The sequence below is a fragment of the Erythrolamprus reginae genome, chromosome 1 (assembly GCF_031021105.1).
Source record: "Erythrolamprus reginae isolate rEryReg1 chromosome 1, rEryReg1.hap1, whole genome shotgun sequence".
NCBI lineage: Eukaryota > Metazoa > Chordata > Lepidosauria > Squamata > Dipsadidae > Erythrolamprus > Erythrolamprus reginae.
This window is the reverse complement of record NC_091950.1, coordinates 78,541,649-78,568,660: the sequence shown is the minus strand read 5'-3', so window position 1 is coordinate 78,568,660 and position 27,012 is coordinate 78,541,649. Positions and strand designations below refer to the sequence as shown.

General features: G+C 35.8%; 1 protein-coding gene across 2 annotated transcripts in view; it reads right to left on the bottom strand.

Annotated features, from left to right (window-relative positions):
- Positions 1 to 2,243: 2,243 nt before the first annotated feature.
- Positions 2,244 to 27,012, bottom strand: part of STXBP6 (syntaxin binding protein 6) — a 110,448-nt gene continuing 85,679 nt past the window's right edge. For both annotated transcript variants that reach the window (XM_070756180.1, XM_070756171.1), the window contains 3 exons: positions 23,269 to 23,434; positions 8,624 to 8,781; positions 2,244 to 4,677 (listed from right to left, as the gene is read on the bottom strand). In XM_070756180.1, coding sequence (XP_070612281.1) covers positions 4,654 to 4,677; positions 8,624 to 8,781; positions 23,269 to 23,434 — 348 coding nt within the window. In that variant the 3' untranslated portion in view covers positions 2,244 to 4,653. The remainder of the gene's footprint in view (positions 4,678 to 8,623; positions 8,782 to 23,268; positions 23,435 to 27,012) is intronic.

Below are 27,012 nucleotides of genomic sequence, written 5' to 3'. Positions count from 1 at the left end.
TAGTTCACAATTTAAACAAATTTCATTACACATTTATAAGTAAAATTCAACATTCACATACTTAATAAAATATTTATTATGAAAACAAAAGTTGTAACTGTGCAATTTGATATGAATTACATACAGTACAATGAAAACCAAAATATTGCATATAATAAATTCTAATGTTGCCAAAATATAAATTGTATACAACCAGCATCTCAATACATGAGTCCAGATAGTCCTAGGGTAAGAGAGGGACTGCAATTCATTCTCAACATTCAGCAATGTGATGTAGGTCCTGGGAATAATTATAGCTACAGTGTTTTTAACTTTTGAGAGAGTATATGTCTGAAACAACTTTTTAATCTGTCTGCAACATATGGCTAAATATACTTTTAGCAAAGTGAATATTTACAATACAGGTACAAGAAAAAAAAATGATGAACAAAGCAAAGCAAGATATGACAATGCTGAACAACAAAGTTGTTCTACAACAAACTGTACTTCATTATCAGGCCACAGAATATAATTACATTCTTCATAGTCAGTCATCTTCCTGAAGTAATGATTAAAACCCATGGCCAGGATTGTGTAAATCATTTTGTTAAGGCATATGTACAGTAAGTTGAGCCATGAAATCTTTAGTTTGAATGGCTGATTCCTTACGGGCTTTTAATATGTTAATATTTTATTAGGCACTTCTGCCGGTAGGAAGGAGGGAAGGAAAAGAAAGGAAAGGAGGGATTAAAGCTAAGGTTCCACAAAAGGCAACTTCTAAACAAGACAGATGAAATTTAGAAAAGCTACATGGTCTGCAAGTATATATACATGCGCATAACATAAAAACACACAGGCCATTTCCACATGTGATATGTTTGCTGAAGTGCAGCAATGTCTTTAACATATGTGTGCAAGCCCTCCTCGTATAAGTTGCCTTCTATAAACCATGCAGATAAAAAAAAAAATCATGGTGACATTTTAGCCTATGCACGAAGTGTAAGACATGAAAAGCCGAAGGGAATCACTTTTGCACATGGTTCATAGAGATCATATAGAGGTTCAGGTAAATGGTCCATGTCCACTTTAAATAAGAAATGTAGACACAGGATCACACTATTTGTTTAGAAACCACAGACAGAAATCTTGGCCCTACTGGATCTAAGACAAAGAAAAAGCTGAATCAGTCACACACTTCATGTAGTTGTTCATGTAATTGTTGCAATGACCATCTTAAAGTAAATTATGGCAATGAGGCCTAGCAGTAATGATAGCTAATGTATGCATTCAAGATATGCTTTTATATATACCGCCCCGAGTCTTCGGAGAGGGGCGGCATACAAATCTAAGTAATAAATACAAATCTAAGTAATAAACTCATTAAAGCTGCCTTTTTCCAAAATAATGTAAGCCAAAAAAAATTAATGCATGTGGATTCAACATGTGTAGCTAAAATGTACACCCACCTTACCTCTTCCAATAAGACAGGTAAGGATTATTTTTCTCCCCTTTCACTAAAACCTATATGTGTTTCCTGGCATCTGAGGGCCCCAATGAATGTGATAGTTGGGCGTGGACAACAGCAGAGTCTATTAGAAGATATGTTCAGCCCTTTTTCAAATGGGGAGGATGACAGTCTTGGGAAGGAGTAATACAGAAGTGGTACAAGAGCATCCCAAAGCATTAAAACATCTATTTTAAAATTTAACGGTGGTTTATCAAAAGTGAATTTCAAAGGTAGGGTCCTTCTAGATGGCTGCAAAAATAGGTATTGTCAGGCGAAGTCATTTTAGTTGGGGTCTTTGGTCTGCCACACTTTATAGTCTTTTAATGCACATTCTTTACTGTGGGAAGCGGGGAGCTGTATGTATGTAGCCATAACAAATTCTTTCTAGATAGTCAATGTCATCTTTTTTCTTCGCACTCCTGGACCTGCACTGAAGGAGATGGGCGGATCCTGCTAAGATGGCAGTTGCAGATTTGTCAATGTGATGGACAAGGGCTTGAACCTTCAACTGGATGGAGAAACCCCTGGGACTTCAGATTCAGGTTTCTCCCAAATGTGCCAACATGGTTCTGCTAATAAATTGAAACTTTGAGAAATACTTTGCCTCGGACTCTGATTTAATTTTGGATGCTATTTGGAACCTGGACATGATATAGGAATTATATACTGCCTTAAAATTATTTATCATTGATACGAAAGTATATTTTAATTAATGTCTAAAATTTAAATGATAAAAATAATGTCCGGGAAATATAACAATTGAGCAAAGTACCTTCATTTTATTTTAGAGTAGCATAAAAATTAAGTGGCTTCAGGACAACAAAATATTGACAATTTTGGCATATTAAAAATTAAGAGTGTTTTAGGTTCACTCATTTAGAGAATAAATTCTGGTAAATATTTTCACATTAATATACAACATGTTGCTAGCCATAGAATGAGGCTGATCTTGCAGGTATGACTATTTTAGGTCTAATAACTTCAGACTTTTTATTCTTTGCAGAATTTTTTGAAAGGTGATAATGAAACTATTGACCTTGCTACTTTTTACAAATACATTTTAATATGAAATATTACTGTATAATTTATGTACACAAATATCTAACACTATAATTGACTACTACATCAATTTTCCAGGATGACATTTTTTTTAATACAATCACATTTATTTTCAGTATAAGCACACTTGTTTCCTAAGAAAACATCACATAACTTAAATTTACTTAACAGTAGAAATAGAAATCAGCTTTTCATTTCTGAATGTATCAATTTGATGAAATGACTAGAAAGTTTCACTTTTGGCATGTGAAAAATAAAAATAAAAACCCCTGCATTGACAAAAAGCCAGTTTCATCAACTGAGATGATTTTTTAAAAAAAATCTGCAAAATAAATAATGACAATACATTAAAAAATGATTTAACAATGTAAATAAAAATAATTTTTATGTAAACTTATAATTGAATGTAGCCCACAATATGCTATAGAGACCATATTGATGGAAGTCCATGCACTCGTCAAACCTGGGCTGTTATCAGTCAGTAAAATACCCACCAAGATAAATAGAGCATATAAAATGTTTACATTATGATGGCATACAATATGAAGTTAACTGGATGCCTTATGTTCATAATGATTTAATTCTTTACATATACTCAAACTGCTTTTTTCCCCACTTGGTTCATAATTATACAAACACGAGAGAATATAAAAGTGCCTTCCTATAAGAATTATCGCTCTATTCAAAGTATCCCCCAAACTGCTTTCTATTGTTGTTCTAATTGTCATCCATGAAAAAATACGAGACCCTGTAGGTATAAGGTTTTCCCCCCCGACCTAGACATTTGAATTTCAAACACTGAACATTTCAAGCTTTTAAAAGATTTTTGGGAATGTAATGAGCTATGCATGGCCATGATTCATTATGGGGTTGTTGAAGCATTGATCCTGCATGCATCTTTTTAGGTCTGACATAAATTCAGTGCTAACAGGAGAAAAGGCTTCCTAATCAGTCCAACTCCCCACTCACCCCCCAAAAGTTGGAAATTAGTGATTATATATTACCACTCCAATTGCTGTGTGCTGACAATTCTAACATAACCATCTAAACGGAATGTTCAATGTCTGCTCTCCAGACTAGCATTGGAAGGATGAAAAACAGGAATAATCCAGAAGGCTTCAATGCATGTAAAAATCTGTTTTAAGGGATATTTTTTGGCAAACAAAAAACTTAGCATTTTATAAAATGAAAAGTGGAAATGTATATTTTATTATAAATAATGTTACTTATAATGAATGCATGATGTGCATGATCCAATGACTCCAAATAGACTGAATTTTGGTCTTACACCATTAAGGAAAACTCTAGCAAGTCTTACTTTAAGCAATACAATTGAAGCACGCTTATCAATTGAAGAATTCCAAAAACTTACAATAGTGCTTGTACATGTATTATTTCTTGAAACAGTTTCAATAGAATGTTTATTTCGGACATTTTGTTCCATTTACAAAGGTAAGAGTTAGATTCCAGATAAAATATTAACATATTTATCAATTTAATCAGCCTTTCCTTAACATTTCTAATGTGGTTTTGGTAACATTAAGATAAATTCAGACCATAAGAATTAAAAAAAACACCTAGTGTTAACAACATGGACAATTCAAATTCAAATTCATCATGCTAGTGATGACACGTGCAAAATAAGTTGGCTAAAAATGGTAGAACTGAGAAGTTAAACTGTTTTTCATAACAACCTATTTTTGTTGCTCTGTTATGAATACGTCATAATATAAATTATGAACACGTTTACTTCAAAATTTGCTCTAAGAAACAACTTACTGGATTTCTCTGTGACTTGGTCATCTTTCTTGCAGCTACAATACTGTATTCCTACATAATATTGGGAACAATAGATTCTTGCAGTTCAGTGCAGTTTAGTATATATCCTTTGGTCCAATTTACATATTAACACCATCTCATTTTAAATATTAAAAAAAGACAGACACTGAATGGCCTAGCAATAGAAAAAGTAGGAATACTAATTTCCTACATGATAATTGGAACTGATTACCAAATTGTTGCAAAAAAGAGACAGACTTGCATTTTCACTAAAAATGGACAATCCTATTTTTGCAGTTCCATTGAGAGAGATCTCCACACAGTCGTTTTCAACATTTGTGTTTCATGGCAAGCTGCAGAGGGGAAAAAGAAGAGAATGTATTAAGATGCTTTACTGCAATTCTAAGCACAACTCTTGATTTCTTAGGATTTGAAAATACTGAAAATTGAAAACAAAATAGCATTGTGTCTGCAGAACCTATCTTGTTGTGAGAAGTCTGTATTGCCTATTATATTAAGAGCTGATGTTATTGAAATAAAAGTAAGGTATCTAAGTTTGGCTTACAGGTAGTCCTCAACTTGCAACATTTAATGTTACATTTATTTAGTGCCAGAGTTATAACATAATTGAAAAAAGTGACTCATTCATTCATTCATTCATTCGATTTTTATGCCGCCCTTCTCCTTAGACTCAGGACGGCTTACAAAATGTTAGCTATAGCACTTTTTAACAGAGCCAGCATGTTGCTCCCACAATCCGGGCCCTCATTTTACCCACCTTATCTTGGAAGGATGGGAGGTTGAATAAACCTTGAGACAGTGATGAGATTTGAACCGCTAACCTACAGATCTACAGTCAGCTTCAGTGGCCTGCTCATGGCTGTTTTTCACTTACAATTTTTGCAGCATCCCCATGGTCAGGCGATCAAAATTCAGATGTTTGGCAACCGAATGAGAGTGATCAATCAGTGGAACAGCTTGCCTACGGAGGTTGGTAAAACTCTAACACTTGAAACTTTCAAAGGGAGATTGGACTGCCATTCGTCCAAAATGGTGTAGGCACTCCTGCTTGAGCAGGGGGTTGGACTAGATCATCTACAAGGTCCCTTCCAACTCTAATAATCTGTATCTGTCTAACATTTATAATGTTCCAGTATCCAGGGGGTATGTGATCACCTTCTGTAATCTTCTGGCAAGCAAAGTCAATGGAGAAACCAAATTCACTTAGGCACTCAGTACTTAAAGTAATTGAACAACAACAGTAATTTACTTAGCAACTGTGGCAAAAAAGGTCATGACATGGAGCAAAATTCACTTAACAAATATTTCATTTAGCAACATAAATTTTGGACTCAATTGTAGACACAAGTTGAGGACTACCTGTGCTCTGAATGGCAGTTCAAACATGCTGAAAATGAATTAGGATAAAGAAAGAAACATGGCTAGTGCTAAACAATACTGAATTATAACTATCACAAGTGCTGTTTAAAACACATTGGCTTCTAGATATTTTACAGCCCATTCTAACTTAAACACTATATTGAAGCAAGAAAGCAAACTTTTTCTTCTCTCTTTGTACAAACAAACAGCTAATGCAAACTACATCTAATTCTATGGGGCAAACTTAGTACAAACCATAGTTTCAAGATCAGAATGCTTCAGGGTACCAGACTGATTCACACAAGAAATAAAGAACAATGGTTGCAAGAATTGGGTGTGACTAGTTTAACGAAAAGAAGGACTAGGGTTCCAAGAAGTAAGGGGCTGCCTTTAAGAAGACATGAGGTCAACCTATTCTCCAAAGAACCTGAAAACAGAGCAAGAAACAATGGATGGAAACTCACCAAGGAGAGAACCAATCTAGTACTAAGGATAAATTTCCTGATGGACAATTAATCAGAGGAATGGGCTTGCTTCCAGAAGCTGGAATACATAGGCTCGGAGTCTTTTCAAAATAACACTAAAAGCTGAAGGGATACTTCTTATAATTACCACAGTTGTACTGTATATAATATATTTTCCCATCTACCGGTAATTTAGTTTTAGCTGTGTTGCCTGATATGTTTTAAAGCAGAATCCTTGTATCAATTCCTGGAACTATCAGGTATTAATACTTGCATTTACTTCCAAAGATGGGCTAGGGTCCAAAGATGGGCTACAAAAATGGTGGAAGGTCTTAAGCATAAAACATATCAGGAAAGATTTAATGAACTCAACCTGTATAGTCTGGAGGACAGAAGGGAAAGGGAGGACATGACTGAAACATTTAAATATGTTAAAGGGTTAAATAAGGTTCAGGAGAGGTTTTTAATAGGAAAGTGAACACAAGAACAAGGGGGCACAATCTGAGGTTAGTTGGGGGAAAGATCAGAAGCAACGTGAGAAAATATTATTTTACTGAAAGAGTAGTAGATGCTTGGGACAAACTTCCAGCAGACATGGTTGGTAAATCCACAGTAACTGAATTTAAACATGCCTGGGATAAATCCATCCTAAAATAAAATTCAAGAAATAGTATAAGAGCAGACTACATGGACCATGAGGTCTTTTTCTGCCGTCAATCTTCTATGTTTCTATGTTTCTACTTGCAGTAGGTGAAGTCAATCCTTTTTCGTCTGGTTGGCTCCAAGTTTAGGTGTTTGAGAATGAAACTGGGTCATTTGTAGGCTAAATAAGAGCCATTCCCATATACCACAATATTTTTATTTTCTTCTACTTGAAGAATATTTGAAATACCAGATTAGATGGCAAGTAAACAGCTGCAACTTTCAATTATCAGCCTCAGTTATATTGGCAAGGGAACATCTGGCTATTTTAGATCCACCCAGCACAGCTTATTCTTAAGAGGTGCCAGGAAATATCTCTCACCACATATCCCCAGCTTAACTGCAAAATTAACTTGACACACAGCCACCTTAGTATTAAGTGATCTAGGATCTCATTACAACATTTAAAGAGTGTGATTAGGAGTCAAGGATATCTTCTAGCATTTTTGCAATTTCTTTTGAAGCAAGGTTTTTTAATAGACTACAATTATTTTATTATATTCTTTTTTGAAAGGAAAAAATAACATAAATTTGCAGTGTCTTTTACCAGTATAAAGCAAGTTTACTTTCAGACACTTCAGAGATAAATATTTCATACCTCATACAAAACAATAATTTCTATAAATAATTGACTTTTGCAACAATGATTCTGATGTTATTTTAAAGTGTTCAAAAATAAGCAAGAGCGAACCTGTGGCACTGTGCCACCTGTGGCACGTGGAGCCACATCACCCGGCACGCCAGCCATTGCCCAGTCCAGCTCCACCATGCATGTGTGCACCTCCCACCGGCCAGCTAGTCTTCGGGTCTCTGCCGGCAAGCATGGGGGCAGGCCTTCCCCAATCTCCGCAAGTTCTATCCTCCTAAATGCTTCTCCATGACAGGAATGGGGGGTGGGGAGAAAGTTAGGATGCACTGGGAGGAAGAAATACAAAGATCCAGGACAGGACAGAAGGCAGAAAGGTAGGAGCGCTGGGGGTGGTGGTGTAGAAATGCAGAAGAGCCTGCATTCTACTTACTTACATTTCTACACCACCTGAACGGTCTTCTCAATGCGCTGCGTGGAGAGTCCAACGGGGGTTATACTCTAGTCTTATTGGTAGGGACTGGGGCCAGCCCGAAGCGACCAGCAATTTAACCTCCGTGAGCCTGGCCCCAGAGGGCGAGGCTCCTTGCCCATTAAAAACCATTTAAGCTCCTGGGTTGTATCTGCTGAGGAAAGAGACCCATATGAGCAATCCAGGCGGTACTTGCCGGTGGACCGGTTAACCAGCCAAAAATATACAATTATATAAATAAATATTAACTTACCTTATCTTGTTTAGGAGAGTCCAACATGGTGGAAGTCAGTCGGAGAGGATAAAAATAACGTCCCTACTCTACGACTGAGTTTAAAAACTGAGCCCTCTGGGGCAAGCAGGGGGCGGGACCAAATTAATTATTTAAATTCAAACTCAGTCCCTACCAATAAGACTAGAGTATAACCCACGTTGGACTCTCCTAAGCAGCGCATTGGAGAAAGTACATTTTGGCACAAAAGAGAGAAAAAGATCTAGGAGCGTTGATGTGTGTGTGTAGAAATGCAGAAAAAAATAAAGCCAATATTTGAAAATATTTCATATCCATATTAAGTTATCTCCTTGCAACCTGATTCATACTGATAATATTGTTTTAAATTGAATGTTATTTGATTCATGAGTATTTATACAACAGAAAAAGGAATAAATATGATGATAAAAACATAAAGGAATACCTTGTGTGCAGTTTCTGCAAACTTCTGAGCGCTGTTTTTCATATCCTCTGTTTTTTCTTCAGTTCGACTTAATCTTTCACCGCGTTCATTCAAAGCTTGGCTTGCTTTCTGTACTGCACTTGTCACACTATCTGCTGCTGAATGTAATATGCTGTTTCCTGAAACACATCACAAGTGGTTGGAATGGAATGTCTTATTTTCTGAAACATGTAGCATGACAAAACCTTTATAATAATAATAATAATGATAATAATAATTTATTAGATTTGTATGCCTCCCCTCTCCATGGACTCGGAGCGGCTCACAACAAAATAACACAGTATAACAAATCTAATATTAAAAAACATTTAAAACCCCAACATTAAAACCATGCAACACAATCATTCCATGCATAAACTATATATGCCTGGGGGGTATCTTAATTCCCCCATGCCTGGCGACATAGGTGGGTCTTTAGCAATTTATGAAAGGCAAGGAAGGTAGGGGCGGTTCTAATCTCTGGGGGAGTTGATTCCAAAGGGCCAGGGCTGCCACAGAGAAGGCTCTCCCTCTGGGGCCTGCTAACCGACATTGTTAGTTGACGGGACCCGGAGAAGGCCAACTCTGTGGGACCTAATTGGTCGCTGGGATTCATGCGGCAGAAGACGGTTCTGGAGGTATTCTGGTCCGATGCTATGTAGGGCTTTATAATCATTACCAACACTTTGTGGGAATTATGGATGGAAAATAAAATATATATTTTTTGCTTCACTGGATGAAAATGACTTTGTTACCAGCAATTCTAACAAAGATGGCTTTAGGCTCCAAGGCAAGAATATCCAACCTTGGCAACATTAAGACCTGTGGATTTAAAAAAACATGGCTGAGGAATTCTAGGAGTTGAAGTCCATAGGTCTTAAAGTTGCCAATATTAGATATTCCTGATCTAGGAAGATTGATGTTTGTTTCCCACTCTGTAGGATGAAAGCAATTAGGTTGACCTCCAACTAAACTAAACTAAACTAAACTAAACTAAACCAAACCCAACCCAACCCAAACAAGCAATTGTGGATAATCAGAAAAATATCTCTATTCTTTTCTAAATTGTACTACTGCATTGTATACAATAATCATATATTTTCCATCATCCAAAACTTCTTTTTCAAATTTTCTTCATACAATTCCACAGCACAGTATATTTCCATGAAGAAGCTCAAATATGCAAAATAAGATTTACCCCAAGGTAAGTGGATATAGAATTATTTCTGTAAAGTTAAAATTGGGACTAATCTTTATATCTCTAAAGTGACATTTTGAGTTATTGTTTGTGTTGAAAAAAAATCTCTTTTTGATTTCAGTTTTTTCAAGCCAATGCAAACTACTTCAGAATGTTTACTTTTTAAGTTATTATTTACTTTCAATGTTTATTTTTAAATAAGGAGTTAGGAGTGTATACACAATTTTATTTTTATCATTATTTCATTATTTCTTATATAAACTATTCCCTTCAAATTTCCAATTTGTGCCGGGTTGGAAGTTAGACTGCATAATTGCAGCATGAAGAATGTGAAAATGAAGAAAAAACAATCATTTTCTGCCTGTATTTAATTATATTTTCCTGAATAGTACTTCCTCCAGTGTTCTATAGATCTATCAATTATCCAAACCAGAGCTTCAGGAGACAAAAGAGTGAATGAGGAATCAAATAAAATTCCATTTTCCTTACTCTATCAACAGAGATATTTCATTTTAATCACCCTAGGTTAAAATCCACTTTTGTAGACAGAAACAATTTCGGGTTCTACAAGAATCTTAGCAGGATCTCAGCTAAGATTTTATTTCAAATAAAATGCATTGGTTCAATGTTTTAGAGTGGAAAGTTCTATCAATTTCTTAGAAAACTGTGTGTCAATTTGAATTGTCAACTTTTTTTAAAAAAAGAAAATTTACAAAATATAAAAGGCTGTGAAACATAGTTTTGTTAGCAAGATAAATTAACATAATTTTGTTAACTAAGAGAATTCAGAGATTAAGTATAGATGCCACCTATGGATGAAATTGGAGCTGGATTTACTCTGCTGAAATAACAAGTCTTTTTTAAAATTCTGGATTTGAGAACTGGGACTTTGTAGTCATGGAGAAAATTGATTTTGAAGAGTTTATCGATCTTTTTTCAAGAACAGCTCAATGACTAGAGAAGAGCTTTTGGAATTAAAGTTCGTGAATATGGAAAGAGGAAAATACAAGGAGGAGACATGGAGAAAACAATAGAAGAAAAGAAAACCAATGAAATGACAGAAGGAAAAGGGGGGACATGATCGAAACATTTAAATATGTTAAAGCGTTAAATAGGGTTCAGGAGGGAAGTGTTTTTAACAGGAAAGTGAACACAAGAACAAGGGGACACAATCTGAAGTTAGTTGGGGGAAAGATCAAAGGCAACTTGAGAAAATATTATTTTACTGAAAGAGTAGTAGATCCTTGGAACAAACTTCCAGCAGACGTGGTTGGGAAATCCACAGTAACTGAATTTAAACATGCCTGGGATAAACATATATCCATTGCAAGATAAAATACAGGAAATAGTAAAAGGGCAGACTAGATGGACCATGAGGTCTTTTTCTGCCGTCAGTCTTCTATGTTTCTATGTTTCTATGAAATGGAAAATGATGATGAAAAGGAAAAGGACATGGACAATGATATATTGATTAATGATTTTAATGAAGATTATAATGAAACTCATAATGATTCCACTGGGGTTTACAGTGACTATGATGATGAAAATAGTGATATTCATAATGATTCCTCTGGAGATTACAGTGAGAAAAAAAGAGAGAAAATAATATCAAAATAAGACATCCCCTGATAAGCCCAATCGGGCTTTTGAGTGCATGGCAATAAGGCAAAGTGCTTATTTCAGGTTTCAAATACAGTGGTACCTCTACTTAAGAACTTTTCTAGATAAGAATCAGGCGTTCAAGATTTTTTTGCCACTACTTAAGAACCATTTTCTACTTAAGAATTTCCTGCCATTCCCCCTTTAATCTTGGCCATCTGGGCTGCCAGAGGAACCTTTTGGTGGTGCGTAAGGAGGCTTTGGCAGTCCAGAGCGAACGAAGCATTTTCCTTTCTCTGGGCACTTGGATAAGGAATAAACCTCTGCCAGTGCCCAGAGAAAATAAATGCTCCCTTCGCTCTGGGCAGCTGAGGAGTCACCACAGCGAAGGAAAGGCACCAGCTACAAAGCGAGCGAGTGAGAGGAGAGGGGAGCCCTTCAGCATGGGAAGAGGCAGCAGATAGCAGCAGCAGCAGCCAGTGTATGGGAGGCAGCCTCGTGCTGGATATATTGGAGGCGTTTACTCCTCGCCACCTAAGAGTCCCTGGTTTTTTTTTTAGCCTTAAAGTTTTGGATTGTTTTGATTCCCCTCCCCTCCCCTTCTTCCTTTGGCAGCGACTCTCCTCCTCCTGTTCTTCCTCCTCGTCCCACCCAAATTCCGAGCTTTTATTTCTTTCCAAATGGGTTTGCACACATTATTTGCTTTTACATTGATTCCTATGGGAAAAATTGCTTTTACTTAAGAATGTTTCTACTTAAGAACCTGGTCACGGAACAAACATTAAGTTCTTAAGTAGAGGTACCACTGTATTTTTATATTTCAAAAAAATATAAGACAAGATCTTATTTTCAAGGAAACACAGTAGCTTGTGGCCTTTCAGCGACAAAAATACTGTAGCCTACAGATAGTTGCATCCTAGGGTCATTTCATTTTATTTACCACCATAATAATTAATCACCAGAATGGCATGGTTTGAACTTTTAATACATTTTTTTCCAACCCTCTTTAACTGCAGGACACCATAATAATTAATCACCAAAATGGCATGGTTTGAACTTTTAATACATTTTTTTCCAACCCCCTTTAACTGAAGAACATACAATTATATTTAATTTCATTACTGAGCTAAGTAGTCTGAACCTAAGAGACCTTAATGATTCCTTTCTGCAGTCAAAAGTGCTTAACTCAAACCATTTTAAAGCAAATAAATATATTTACCAAAAATATGCTACTAAGGGGTTGGGGAACATTTTTTCTCCCCGCCGGATTGTTTTGTAGATATCTGCAAAAAAGAAGCCTCTGCAAAATGTGAATGCCCAGAATTATCTGTTCATCATATGGGACTTCTTAAATTTGTAATGGAGTGGGTGGGATTAGACATTATAGCCCTATTAGGAAGCAGGGAAAATTGGCTCTCTTTAGCAGCAGCATATTTTTTTAAGACTGCCTCTCCTGAAGTGGTGAGAAACATCCTCCCCCCAACACACAAAGCAGGCAGTGTAAGAGGCTCAAGAGAGAGTTCTCTGTTCTGAAGATACTATCCACTCCTATGAAGAATTAGAAATGTTAAGTAGGATCAACATATGGCAAGTCACAAAAATTGTCAACTACCTGGGAGAGAAACAATCACTATCCATGTCTTCACTTGTTTGTTTTCACCAGCTGGAAGCCAGAAATGCATTGTGATGGTAGAAAAGTGTTGGTTGCTTTAAAGTCCAGGCTGAGCAGTCTCCCAAATCAGCAAATGGGTAGTGATTTAATACATGAGGAATCTGCTGGAAATGTTTACTCTTACATCTTGCATCTAATACACCACAGACTTCTATTAATTCTCTGCAGGAAAGGATGACTCACTATATCAAGTTCAGCATTGCACAGATACACAGGCAACTACTGAATCTTATACACCCAGTAACCTTTTCCAATGTAATGTCCTTCAGATGCTGGGATTTCACCTACCATTCATTCCTGAGATATATCTGGCAGGTACCAGGTTCAGGGGTCTGGCATTAAAGCCTAGTTTAAATAAGACCACTATTAGAAAAAAAATGCAAATGTCTAACATTTAAAATTTGAGAATAGCTAAATTCCCAAATAGTCTGAATTAGTCTCTGTGAAAGTGATATTTAGGTACAAAGATGATCTTTCTCAATATCATTTGTAATTAGGAAGCAGACAGCATTAAGGATATACATTATCACGGACTCCAGTACAAAATACTGTACAGATAAGTTTAGCCTAGGTTTAAACATAATCTTACTGCAAGAAATTATTAGAAGCTTGTAATACTTTCAAGAGGATTAAGAAAGAAAAATGTCCTTACTTTGGATAAACAGATATTAAATCTTCAGGAGTTCATATTATTATTATTATTATTATTATTATTATTATTATTATTATTACTACTACTACTACTACTACTATTATTATTATTATTATTATTATTATTATTATTATTATTATTATTAATTAGATTTGTATGCCGCCCCTCTCCAAAGACTGGTATGGTCACATTATACTAGAGGTAGTCTGACTTATGACCACAATGGAGAATCAAACATAAGTCATGGTGGTGGTTAGGTTGAGGCACCAAATGATGTGACATGATTTTATGACTGTTTTTATGACAGCTGTAGAGTAATTGTGATCATTAAATGAATCCAGGATATAAAATGGTGGGGTGTTGTTGGTTTTTTTTGGCATTTTCTGCTGGGAAACAGCAAAAATGTTGCAAATTGTGATTAGCTGATTGTGGGATGTGCAACAATCATATATGCAAGCTGGTTACCAAGAGTCCGAAATGCAATCATGGGACTGTGGGGTATATAGCGTCATGGTGGCACAGTGGCTGCAGGGCTAACTCATTGCTCACTCCCGGAGTTCAATTTTGAGTGGCTCAAGATTGACTCAACCTTCCATTCAGGAATGGGTTCCACTTATCTTTGCCACTGGTTCGTATTGTGATGTTTCGCACGTGCACGTGAGCCAGCACGCATCCCCTAATGCCATTTGGCTTCTGCGCATACTCAGAAGCAGGATTCGGCCCAAAACACAGCTAAGGAGCTGATCAGCTGTGCTTCAGGGGAAGAAATTAGGTCAGTATTAACCAGGGGGCGGGTGGGAGAGAGGGCTCTTTTTGAAGCAGAGGAAGAGGAGAAGCCATCCAAATACAGAAAAATTTGTCAAAAATAAAAAATGACGGCGTGCATTGACTGGCACCAACCCAACCGGATCCATGATGCCATCGTCACGTCACCAGTGGGTTGCTAATGGTTCCAATGTCTGGTCCAAACTGGTGGGACCCTACCCCTGCTTCTATTCCTCCAAGGTCAATAAAATGAGGACTCAGATTGTTGGGGGGCAATATGCTGACTCTGTAAACTGCTTAGAGAGGATTGCAAAGCACTGTGAAGTGGTATATAAGCCTAAATGCTAGTGATATATGTATGGATTGTAAACAGCTTTTGTTATCTTTGTCATAATTTTAAAATGTTGTTAAAAAGGCAGTCATAAATCAATTTAAAAGCAGGCAGAAAACAACAGCACTTTAAAGAAGGTATCCCTATTAATAGATAGCTCTATTAATGCATCATTTTGCTTGGTTTGGTTTCTTAGTATAGTTTAGTATAACAGCAGCTGCATTCAGACAAGAACAGTTCTACTTTCCATATAAGAATTACCCTATAGCATTTTCCTAATTTTAATGAGTGGGAAAGAGCTGGGAGACAATCATGGAAGGCCTAGTTTTACACTTATTTGCTTCCATGTCAGCTAGATGGTTTACTTCAGATAACTATGCTGGAAACCCAGAGTTTATTTTTCACATCCATCTCTACTGCAACGAGGACAGAAGAGGAAACGAGCTTTGTTTTAAGAAATCACAGAAACAAACAAACTAAATATGGATTCATGCCTATGTACTTGGCTATCACTCACAAACTGGTATTATATTCAGATTATAGTCCTAAAGACAGAATTTAGATTTAATTTAGTTATCTATTTATTATATTTATGTGCTGCCTATTTAATTACAGAAGACCCCCAAAATACCACACTCAGGTCAGATGTGTTACATATTTTTATGAGGAGAGAAGGAAAACAATTTTTGTGGGCTTTAAAGCATTTTTAATGAATTTTCTATTGTATTCCACACTCCTATTTTATGTGATCCATTTCAGTATTGTCATTATTATTATACTGTATACTAAATATAATTGCAATTATTATATTTATATCTTAGTATTATACTATAATATTGAGCTGGAGAAAAACAAATGATTAAATGTAACAGTGAATGACAAAATATTGTCTGAAGAGAACAGAACTAGGGGAAAAGAATTACAGATGTGTTATTCCTTTATGTTTGACCCTCAGGCAGGAAATTCTTTAATTTAGCTAATAAACTCATCCTTATCCTCATGAAAAATACCAATAATCTCACAAATTCCTTTTCTCATTTCTGTTATATTAAAAAAATCTTGCAATTCCCAGTCCTTACCTCTAGGTGCCACCAATAATTTTCATCAGTAATTTATTATGCTATCATTATTGCAAACTTCTAAATTTACATGGAACTTCAATAAAAGTAGTATATATGTTTTTAGATCAATAATCTTGTTTGAGATTTTCTCCTTTTAAATAAACAGCAAATTAATGTCTGTTCTAGATCAGGACCACAAATGATCATTCCTGTGTTATTTTCCTAAAAAATATATATTTCCCTTTCACCAATAAAATTTGCTATTAACTTTGAGATTTTCTCAATCACAAACCGATCTTGAATAATGTGGAAAATATATTTTAGAAACAATTTAAATCCCATAAACATTTACTAAGACTCCTTGAATTTATCAAGACTTCTTAATAAACATTGTGTGGAACAATTTCTCACTACAAATATGTGTTTTGAAAAATCTTGTATCTTACACCTGAGGACTCCATGTTAAAAAAAACCAGCAGGAAAGCCTTTGGATTTTTTTTTTAAAAAGAGAATGACATAATTTCCTACTGTGAAGTATTGATTTTAGAAGAGGTTTCCAGAATATTAGTGGGAAAAAAAGGTTATAGCTCTGTGAGAAAGGAAAATTACCAATGATTGTGTCAGTTTTAGTATCAGCCCAAATTCTTAGACTGCATAGAACTCATATAAAATAATACAAATATAAATGAAATAATAATGGATAAATATTTTTTAGAATCAGAACAGAAATAAAGCAAAATAATTTATTGCATCAACTGTTACCTAAGCTGAGTCTGAATGGTTTAAAATTCCATTTATTTATTTAAAAAATTTCTATTGTGGCTGTAGTCAAATATCATGGTACAGAATCCTCAGAATGGAATGAAACGCTTCAAACCTGAGGTGGGTTCCACCCAGTTCGCCCGCTGATGATGTCACAATGACATCATGAAACCAGTTCTGTCGGTGCCGGTCCGTGGATGCAGTCATCTTAAAAAAACATTTTTAATTTTTTAAAAAATTCCCAGGGTTCCCCCCCCTCCCCCCTGCAAATGCTGAGTTTCCGGCAGTGCACATGTGTCAGCATCTTGCTTTCAGATTTTTTGGATTTTTATTTTTAAATTGGCACTGTACATGTATGCGCCCACGAGGCATGGTCACGCGGCACGGGAGAAAGCAAACAGGTAGCGAGGTAAGTTAGAACCCACACCTGCTTCCAACCCCCACAAAAGTAATCCTCCAGTTAAGACTGCAATGTGATATATGCTGGCCATATAGCTAACTTTTGTATCTTTCAAATTCTTACCAATTACGTGAACACGTAAAAAGGCCAAGAGAAAAATGTTTGGAACAGCAGAAGAGAGACAATCATTCTCTTTCAGAAGCAATCAATATCCATCATGGGAAGTGATACAGGGCTATCATCAGCTTTACAACAAACTGTCCGCTAATGTGGACTAGGTGAATCAACAATGGAAAAAAAAATAAAGTTTGATATTAGTAACACATTTGCGAGCTTTATACCCTCTTAAGGTCTATTTTGCAGCCATTCAATTTACGATGAGGCCATGTGACCAAAAAACCATCCCCTTTTTGAATTGTCTTATTATAAGGGAAATGTGATGAAATGCTTTCCTGGCTGTTAAAAGAACGAGCTTCAAGAAAACCACTTTTCTCATTTATTCATGATTAATGCAACTATTAATATTTTCTAATGCATTTCAAGCAGAGAAGCATCTTCATTCATGTTGAGGTTTGGTGTTAACCATTATGAAAATGCTGCTCCTGGTTCAACTGAAAAACAGTGTCGATTTTGCTGCTTTGTTCCCCAATCCATGATCACTTTCCTCTGAATGACAAATAATTAGAAGTGGAGCTCTATGTCTGTGGAATTAGGAGATGTCTTGGCTTCTCAACATGCAGGGCTCCATCTGTTTGATGGTCGTTCTATTGGGTATTTGTATAGCACTTCGGTTTATCAAATGATTTACAGCGTCAGTGATAACATCTGCATGTGGCTGACATATTATAGCTTCACCAAAGACACTAAGTAAATCAATGGCTATGTGTTGGTTCTTTTCCAAGTTTCTACTACTGGATAAGTTCATCAAAAAGAATTTGACCTCTTGTTCTGAATTTTAAAACTGTGAGCTGCACAGACATTAACTGTATATATCTATGACTGTACAGGTAGTCCTTGGCTTACAACAGTCATTCAGCAGCCATGTAAAGCTACAATGGCATCAGGAAAAAAATGACTTATGACCATTTTTCACATTTACAATTCTTGTAGCATCCGCACGGTCACCTGATCCAAATTGAGGCACTTGGCAACTGATTCATAATTATAACGGTTGTAATATTCCAAGGTCATGGGAGTATATTCTGTCAAGCAAAGTCAATGGGGAAACTGGATTTATTTAACAACGGTGTTACTGATTTCACAATTGCAGTTATTTGCTTAACAACTGTGGCAAGAGAGGTCATAAAATAAAACAAATTTCACTTAGCAACCCTCTCACTTAGCAACAGAAATGTTGGCCTCAATTGTGGTCGTACGTTGAGGACTATCTGTATATTTCCCTAAGTCCAGAGAGGTAATCCTCATCTTACAGGGAGCCCTTGATTTAGAACCATTGATTTAGTGACCCTTCAAAATTATAATGGCATTGAAAAAAATGCTTTATGACCAGTCTTCACACTTATGATCGTTATATCACCCCCATGATCATGTGATCAAAATTTCAGGATTTCAAACAGCATCAAAAACTAAATCAGAATCCGAGGCAAAGTATTCCTCAAAGTTCCAATTTATTAGGAGAGCCATGTTGGCATATCTGGGAGAAACTCAAATCTGAAATCTCAGGGGTTTCTCCACCTAATTGAAAGTTCAAGTCTTTGTCCTCACACCCCCAACTCCATCATGTTGACCAATCTTCATCTGACAACTTGGAAGAAACTTACATCTTTTTCCGTGAAGATGCAGGAGTGCAAAGACAAAGGATGATCTTGGCAATCTAGAAGGAATTTATTATGGCTACATCCAGACATCCCTCATGCAATTACCCCTCCAAAATTCTCACAGCAAAAAATACATTTTAAAATAGCATAAAGTGTGGCATGCCAAAGACCCCCAAATGAAATGGATTGGGCCTGACAGGTGGCCTCCCCTCAGGAAAAGACCGTGTCCTACAAGAAAAGACAGAGAATAACTGGGGGCTGGAGTGGTCGGTGCTTATCTGCTTGCTTCTTATAGGTTTCTGCAGCTTCAGTTAGTGCTTTCTTGGTGTTCTCCTATCCTTTTTTCAGCATCTCCATCCACTCAGTCAGGGACATCGAAGTGGGGGGCCTCCGTAGGTAATAATTAATAATAATAATAATAATAATAATAATAATAATAATAATACATTATTGTTAATAATTAAATAATAATAATAATAATGATAATAATAATAACAATAATAATTAATTCTGATCCCATGATTGCATTTTGGACTTTTGGTAATCAGCTTGCATATATGATTCTTGCACATCCCACAATCACCTAATCACAATTTGCAACATTTTTGCTGTTTCCCAGCAGAAAATGGCAAAAAATAAATAATTATTTTTTGTTTGTTGAGATAAATGAATATTGTTGGGTGCCTGGGGTTATGGCTAATTAATATATGCTGTCAACTTCCCACTAAACCATTTAAGTATGGTGAATTATCTCTCCCCAATATAATGCATAGCAAATTGAGCTGTAAGGTTATAAATTAGTTCTGGATATTCTATCAGACTGCAATCTACTGTGGTGCAAATTACACAAAATATCAAATCTGTACAAATTTAATAGCATCTATACTTCAAAAATATGTCAATGTGTATTTCTTTAACAGGATCCAAATTTCAAAAGACATTCAAAAGTCAATCAATCATCAATCAATCTCTTCCCCATTTATATTTTTAACTCCCTTTTTAATACTAAATACTGTAGGTGGAAGATTTAGCATTTCAATTTTTATATGACAGCTAAACATCTGTGAAGCAAGATACTGCTGTTGTGTATTAGATATTGAGGTAATTCTTATCTTTTATGGCAATGATTATTATTTGAGACCTTATACATTATTGTATGCATGCACATTGTGATAGTCTCTTTTGGAGAAAAATATATGGAAAATACAAAAAAAGTATGAAATAAAATAAATCCAAGCTCTGCTGTATATCACCTGAGTTTTTAAACAGGGTAAGGCACATTTTCATCTAAAAGTACATATAATCATACCTCTAACAACACTAGAAACATTGGTCTGTAAATATCTTATACAACACACACCCTTGTTTAATTGTGTGCTGAAAGCTGAATCATTAACATTCTATTTATTCTTATATGTGTTTTACATTATTCATTCACTGTTCTTATAAGACTTAGAGACCAGGTTTCAAATCCGTATTTGATATTCTACAGTTCAAAGCTATTTATTTAATCAAAAGTATCCTCTCAACCAACAAATGTACAACTAACTTTCTTACCTACACCAATTTCTCAGTGATCTGATAAAGTGCTAAAACCTCTCCATCACATCATTCTTTTGTCCCAAAGGTGCTTTTCCTAAAAGGCAACCTAGACTTTCTCGGTTACTTTCTTTGAAAGGATTTCGTTTCTCATCCTCCAAAAACTTCTTCCATCCTAACTAATTAGATCTGTCAGAATTGTTCAGTTAGAACTAGAGAAGCTTCAAGCTAAGTCTTTTCAAAGAAAAAAAAACACACAAGAAAAAACAGTTGCCTTTTTGAAAAATCATCTTTAGGACAACCATGATCTGGATAATTGAGAATCTCCATTGAGGAGATCACTCTTTTTCATGTAAAGTCACTCTGTCCTTCAGAAATTGGACAAAAAATACATTTCAATGGGAATTATGTATTCCAATAATACGATAACAATAAAAATGAAACACTATAAAATATTTAATTCCAAAATAACAATGTTAAGAGCTATCTTGCCTTTGATTCACAGGCTCATATTTTTCTTCATAATATCCTCTATTTTATTTATCATCATAACAGCAGCCTTCTTTAGTAGCTTATCCTGAGAGACCAACTGACCCAGGTCTCCTAGTGAGCTTCTATGACTGAGGGTGAACTTGAGCCCTACAGATCTCCTACAGCCAGAATAACATCTTAATCGCTACATCACATTTTGAAGTTCCAAAATCTTGTACAAGGCTTTTCATTTATAGATTAAAAAGATAGCTATGACCACAACTGGGGTTGTAATTTTGGTTGCTAAGCAACATGGTCATTATGCAAGTCATCACATGACTAGATCCATTTTAAAAAAAAACCCCATTTCTACCATTGCTGTTTTAAGCAAATCACACATCATTAAGCGAATTCAGCTTTCCCTAATTAGCTTTGCTTGTTGGAATCTGGCTGGAAAGGTCACAAATAGGAATCATGTAGCCTTAGGACCATCGTAAAAGAAAGCTCAGCTCCCAAATTACATTCATCTGATCCTAGGGTTTGGTGAAATGGTTGAAACTTGTTACAAATTATAACTTTGCAAGTCACTTTTTTCAGCACATCTTTCAATGGCCATGAAATGAATGGTCTTAAGTTGAGGACTACTATAATCTAGTGCAGGGGGACGGCAACCTTAAACACTGAAAGAGCCACAAAGATCCTAACAAAGCCCCCCATTCAATTCTGGAGCCGACCAGAAGTTTGATTCCACCACCATAGAGTCTCCTCCTAGAGTGGCATACTTTTTCCTCTACCTCTCCTAACCGAAAGTTATATCAATTGTGGAGCTGACCAATGACAGGGAGCCACAGTTGAGAGATAAAAGAACTACATGCGGCTCCAGAGCCGCAGTTGTTGATCCCTGATCTAGTGCATTGTCAGAGCTAAAAGAAACTAATGGAACGTACAAAAGATTATGCGTCTATAGTATGTCATCATCAGTCTCCTTTCTCTTTGACATTAAGAAGTTCTACAGAAAAATAAGTATAAAAAGCATACATAATGAATATTAATAATAGGGAATAAGTACAGAATCAATCTATTATCCCTTTGATACTCGAATTAATCAGTTCTGGAGATAAAATGGAAACTTTAATTATTTCAAAAGTATTGCTACCATAAAACATTATTCAGTCAGGCATTTTAGTTCTTGCTACTGAAATACCAACATAAACTTTACTTCACTTAGGCCTACAGGGAGAAGAAGTGCACCAGAGCATTTGCCAATTTCTGAACTTCCGCTGGTTCTAAATTACAGGATTTCAAAGCAATTTTAAATTATGTAGCAAGACCTCTTCTCTTTAGAGATCAAGTGACCATGAATAAAGAATTTGGAGCAGCAAATTTGTTGCTGCAGTATATCAGCTGCACACTTTATACCAACTCTAAAATTGTGCCCTCAAGACTTAATGTAATTGAAGACCTAACAAATATAAATGCAGGATTTCTTTCTGGAAATCACAAACACTGAGTAGGCCACATGTAAGAATTTTAAAAGATCTGATGCACATTAACATTTGCAAGATCTGCTGATACCAATGATGCTGATTCAGAAAGAAAAAATGTTTTACTGCAATAAAATAGTGCATTAAGAGAAGTGATTATTGTCCAACAACTCCCAGTCTAGTTTAGAAATTTCTCTTGTAAAATCAATTATAGCTAAATGGGAAACAATAAAACCAATAGAGAAAGGAATTAAAAAGTGACACATGTTCTATAGGGAATATACTTATGCAGTGAAGCAAAATACAGTAGATTAAAGCCTGGCAGGAAATGATTATGTAGGAAATTCTTCTCCTAGCTTTATTAAATGATGCTTTAGTTAAATAATTAGAATACTGTATCTATAAATCTCACTTCTAAACCCAGAAGAATGTGTAAATACTTTTTATTAGGCTCAAAGTTAATCTTGTATATGTAACATTAACAATAAGCCAAGATGACTTTAAAAACAGTAGCAGTATGTATGTATGTACATATGTATGTAATTTATTTATTTATTGTATTTATATGCCGCTCAATCAAAAGCGGACTCATTTATTTATTTGTATCTTGCTTTAATTCCAAAATAATTCAAGGTTGCAAACATACTGTATATGACACACTTCTGTCCTATTTTCTCACAACCCAGTGAGATGAGGTGTGGTGAGCGACAGTGAATGGCCCAAGGTCACCCTGCTAGCTTTCATGGCTATGGCAGGACTAGAATTTACGGACTCCCACTTTCTAGCCTACTGCCTTAACCACTAGACCAAACTGATTTAGATTTTAAATACACTGTAAATAAATATAAGTAGATTAAATTTATAATTGGTGAAATGTCCTAAAAAAATTCAGGGATTAAAACATGTAACACTTACCTCCAATAACTTTAGACTGGCAATTAATAAATTCTGGCTTTTTGTCTGTAAGATATCGTTGACAAGTATGATGGAGAATTTGAAAGAATGTACATTTCTCAGAGGCTGTGCTTGCCACCCATTGGTCAAAAGCATTTTCAAACAATAAATCAAATTCTGGGGAATCCTAGAAAGAAAAAAATTAGATTACCAGGGAAACCTATATATATACGGAGTTAGGCATTCTACTCCCCCTCCCCACCTCAAAAGAACTCTGTTCCAACTGCCAATTGCTGTATATTAACACACTCTGATGCTAAGGAGTTACATAGTCTACATAACTTTTCAAGTTTAGGTGTCAATGTATCAAGCCCAACCATAGCTACTCATTAATTTTCAATTAGCTGTCAATTTATCAAGCCCGATCATAGTTTCGTAGTATCCAACTACTAGTACTTTAATAATACAAAGTCTTACTTGCTATATTATATTTTCTTTTAACAACACACTAAAACATTATACAAAAGTTTATAACCAACTTTGTACAATAATTGTATTATATAATAGTTTTAATTCAATGCTATTACAAAATGCTATTTGAAAACAAATAGGTAATTCAATAGCAGACGGAAGTCAATCATTCTCAATGTAAAACTGGAAACAAACATTGAATCTATTCTGGCTCTGAAATAATCTGTTGTCAAGTTATAAGAGTACATTTCAGAATGTATTACATGGTCACACAGTTAGAAGACAGCATGATAAAGAGTCTTATATTATTCTGGATCCCTGAAATGTTTTTGAATTAGTTTTCATAATCTCCAAACATAGATCATACTGACAAGTTATGACGAATGTTTCAGTCTTGAGTTTTAGGTTGGCAACAGTAAGTGCTACTTTTGCTAATCATTTGGAATTCCAAGAATGAAATAAAATATGTTCCCTGCTAAGAAATTTAGGATAGATAACAAGGGAATTTTCTTTGCCTCTTTATAAAAAGATAAGCATTTGGGACATGGTCAGAGTGAGGACAGAAAGTTTTGCAAGGGAGTAAAATGGAGGAAAAAGCCCAGTGATCTTTCTTCTCCAGTGTGAGAAAGCCAGGCTTGGGAACTGGGTAAAAATGTAGCACCATCTATTTTTTAGGTCAGTGATGGTGAACCTTTTTATCCTTGGGTGCCGAAAGCACGTATGTGTATGTGTACGCTATTATAAACACACGAGTGCCCACACATTCAATGCCTGTGAGAGCAAAAACGGCCTCCCCTACACCCCCGAGACCCTCAAGACCAGAAACGGCCCATTTCCCGACTTCCAGTGGGCCCAACAGACTTCCCTTGAGCCTGGGGAGGGCAAAAATGCCCCATCATACCACTCCCAGAGGCCCTCTGGAAGTCAAAAATGCCCTCCCAGAACCTCCGTGTGAGCCAAAAATCAGCTGGCTGGTGTGCACATGTACGCTGGAGCTAAGGTAGGGCAACAGATTGTGTGCCATCAGATATGGCTGTGTGTGCCACCTGTGACATTCATGCCATAGGTTTGCCATCACTGTTTTAGGTCAATGAAACAAACAAACAAACAAACAACCCCCCCCCCCAAAAATCCCCCACGTTTCTAAGAGTAAGTGGTATAAAGGTAAAAGTAAGGGAGAGTCTGCTTTCCAGTTCATTGTTTATCACTACCTGCATGTTGGGTATATGATAAAGATTGATACTCAATGCAACAAACTCTTACAGAACAAGTCTGTACCATTGAAACTAAGGTGAGTGAATTGCAGATATTGAGAGTCAAAGAGATATGTAAACAACATGTGAAAGCTTTGTCCTGCTTCTACAATGTTAGTTTAGAGAGCCACAGACATGACCTAGAAGAGAATTGTAGAACAGAACAAAAATGTGTGTTAAAACGAAGAAACAGAGAAAGAAACGTAGCCTGGATTCACTCTAATCCAATGGGGTGTAAAAGGGAGGAAACAAAACAGTCCGGTTCTCAAGATTCTCTTATGATAGCTGAAATAATTAAAATTTTGGAGTCAGTTTTCTGATTGTCTATTTCTACTAACTACCTACTAACAGATATTCCTTATTACGGAGAATCTCTTTGGGAAATAAGGATACAATTTCAAGTATAAAACATGTTCCCATAAAGAAGTTTGTATGTCTAATTGTGTCCTAGTTTCCAGCCTAATGCCTTAATTACAACACTAAATTCTTTCTTCCAATAAGAACAATTGGATATTTAGGTGATAAACTCATATTTGCTCATTCTGCTTCCAGAATATTCCTTCAGAGGCAGTGACAGGCAATTTGTTAACAATTTCATCAAAAACAAAATATATGAGTTTCTAAGTGGCATGAAGATGACTCTGAAGTTTGCCTGGTTTGTGAAAAAGCTATCACATACTGTATATATGCAAACCTCTGGACATTGGAGAAAAATGACAATGGCTGTGGTCCATGTTGATATTACTACTATTGTACAATAGAGTTGGCCAAACCTGGAAGCCAGAATTAAATTTCCTTGTTAGCAGGCTGATGTTTGGGGCTGTTTTATCTCCCTCTCCCCCCCCCCTCTCTATTTTGTCGAACAAGTATAGGATTGTGGTTTGTATAAGCATAACATAAGTAGTAAGTAATGATAAAGAAGACAACAGGACAATAGGACAGAGACGGTAGACGGTAGCCCCTTACAAACCTCTTAGAAAAGGGGAGAGGTCAACTGTAGACAATCTGAAGTTAAAGATTTTGGGGTTTGGGGAAGCTGTAAATATAGCATTCTAAATGTTCTTAGTTATATGGACAAGGCCAGCTAGATATGCAAAAATGAGAAGTTTCAGTGAGTGAGTGACAAATTGGCATAAGTTAGAAAGACTTAGATTTTTTACGTACTATTAATATTTGAAGACAAACCAATCCTATATGATAGAGATGGGCTTTGTTGAATTCAAAATGAAGTCAACTTGCTAGTCAAAAATGTCACAGAGTACCTGACTAAGCTGACTTTATAGGGAAGCTGACAGGTGTTTTCCTTTAGAAGTATTGCATCTTTTGGGAGGGCATACATATTTTTGATAATACTGCAAGGGATAAAAGAAAGTTGGAATATGGTTAATAAAAGGATATGATTTTCAGGAGATAACAAGGAGACAAAGAGGATATGGAAAAAGCTCATAAAAACATTATTCGAAAAGTACTAAATATATGTGAATGCTTGAATTACATGGGCATTTCTAAAGTTTATAGGATAATCTGAGGAGAACACAAACATAATGGGCATATCATAGTCCTTGTACAATGGAGAGAGTCATGGGTATGTATTAATTCCTGAATTCAGGTGTTACAGAAATGCTAGGAAGGAGTGCAATGGGGAAGATTCTGCTTTTTATATCAAGAACCTACTAGTCCTGACATAATATAAAGAAGCAAACCCAAAGATGTACAGCAACATTATAGGAAAAACAGTAAGGACTTCTTTAAACAGAGAAGCACCCAGGGAAATTATTAGATAACAACAAAATCAACAAAAAGGATTCAAACTGGCAATGAGAATGGCAAAGAAACAAAGCTAATATCTACATCCATCTTTTCTGTAGATATATAGGACAGATATTGGAGCTTACATTGATTTTCTCAGGGAAATAATTGGAACAAATAAAGCAAACTGAGGAGACAGTTCTAGTACATCATGAAAAACAGTTACAAACCACCAGGTTCTGACTGCACTCAACAGAGGATTTTAAAAGAAGTTAAATGTGAAACCATTGAT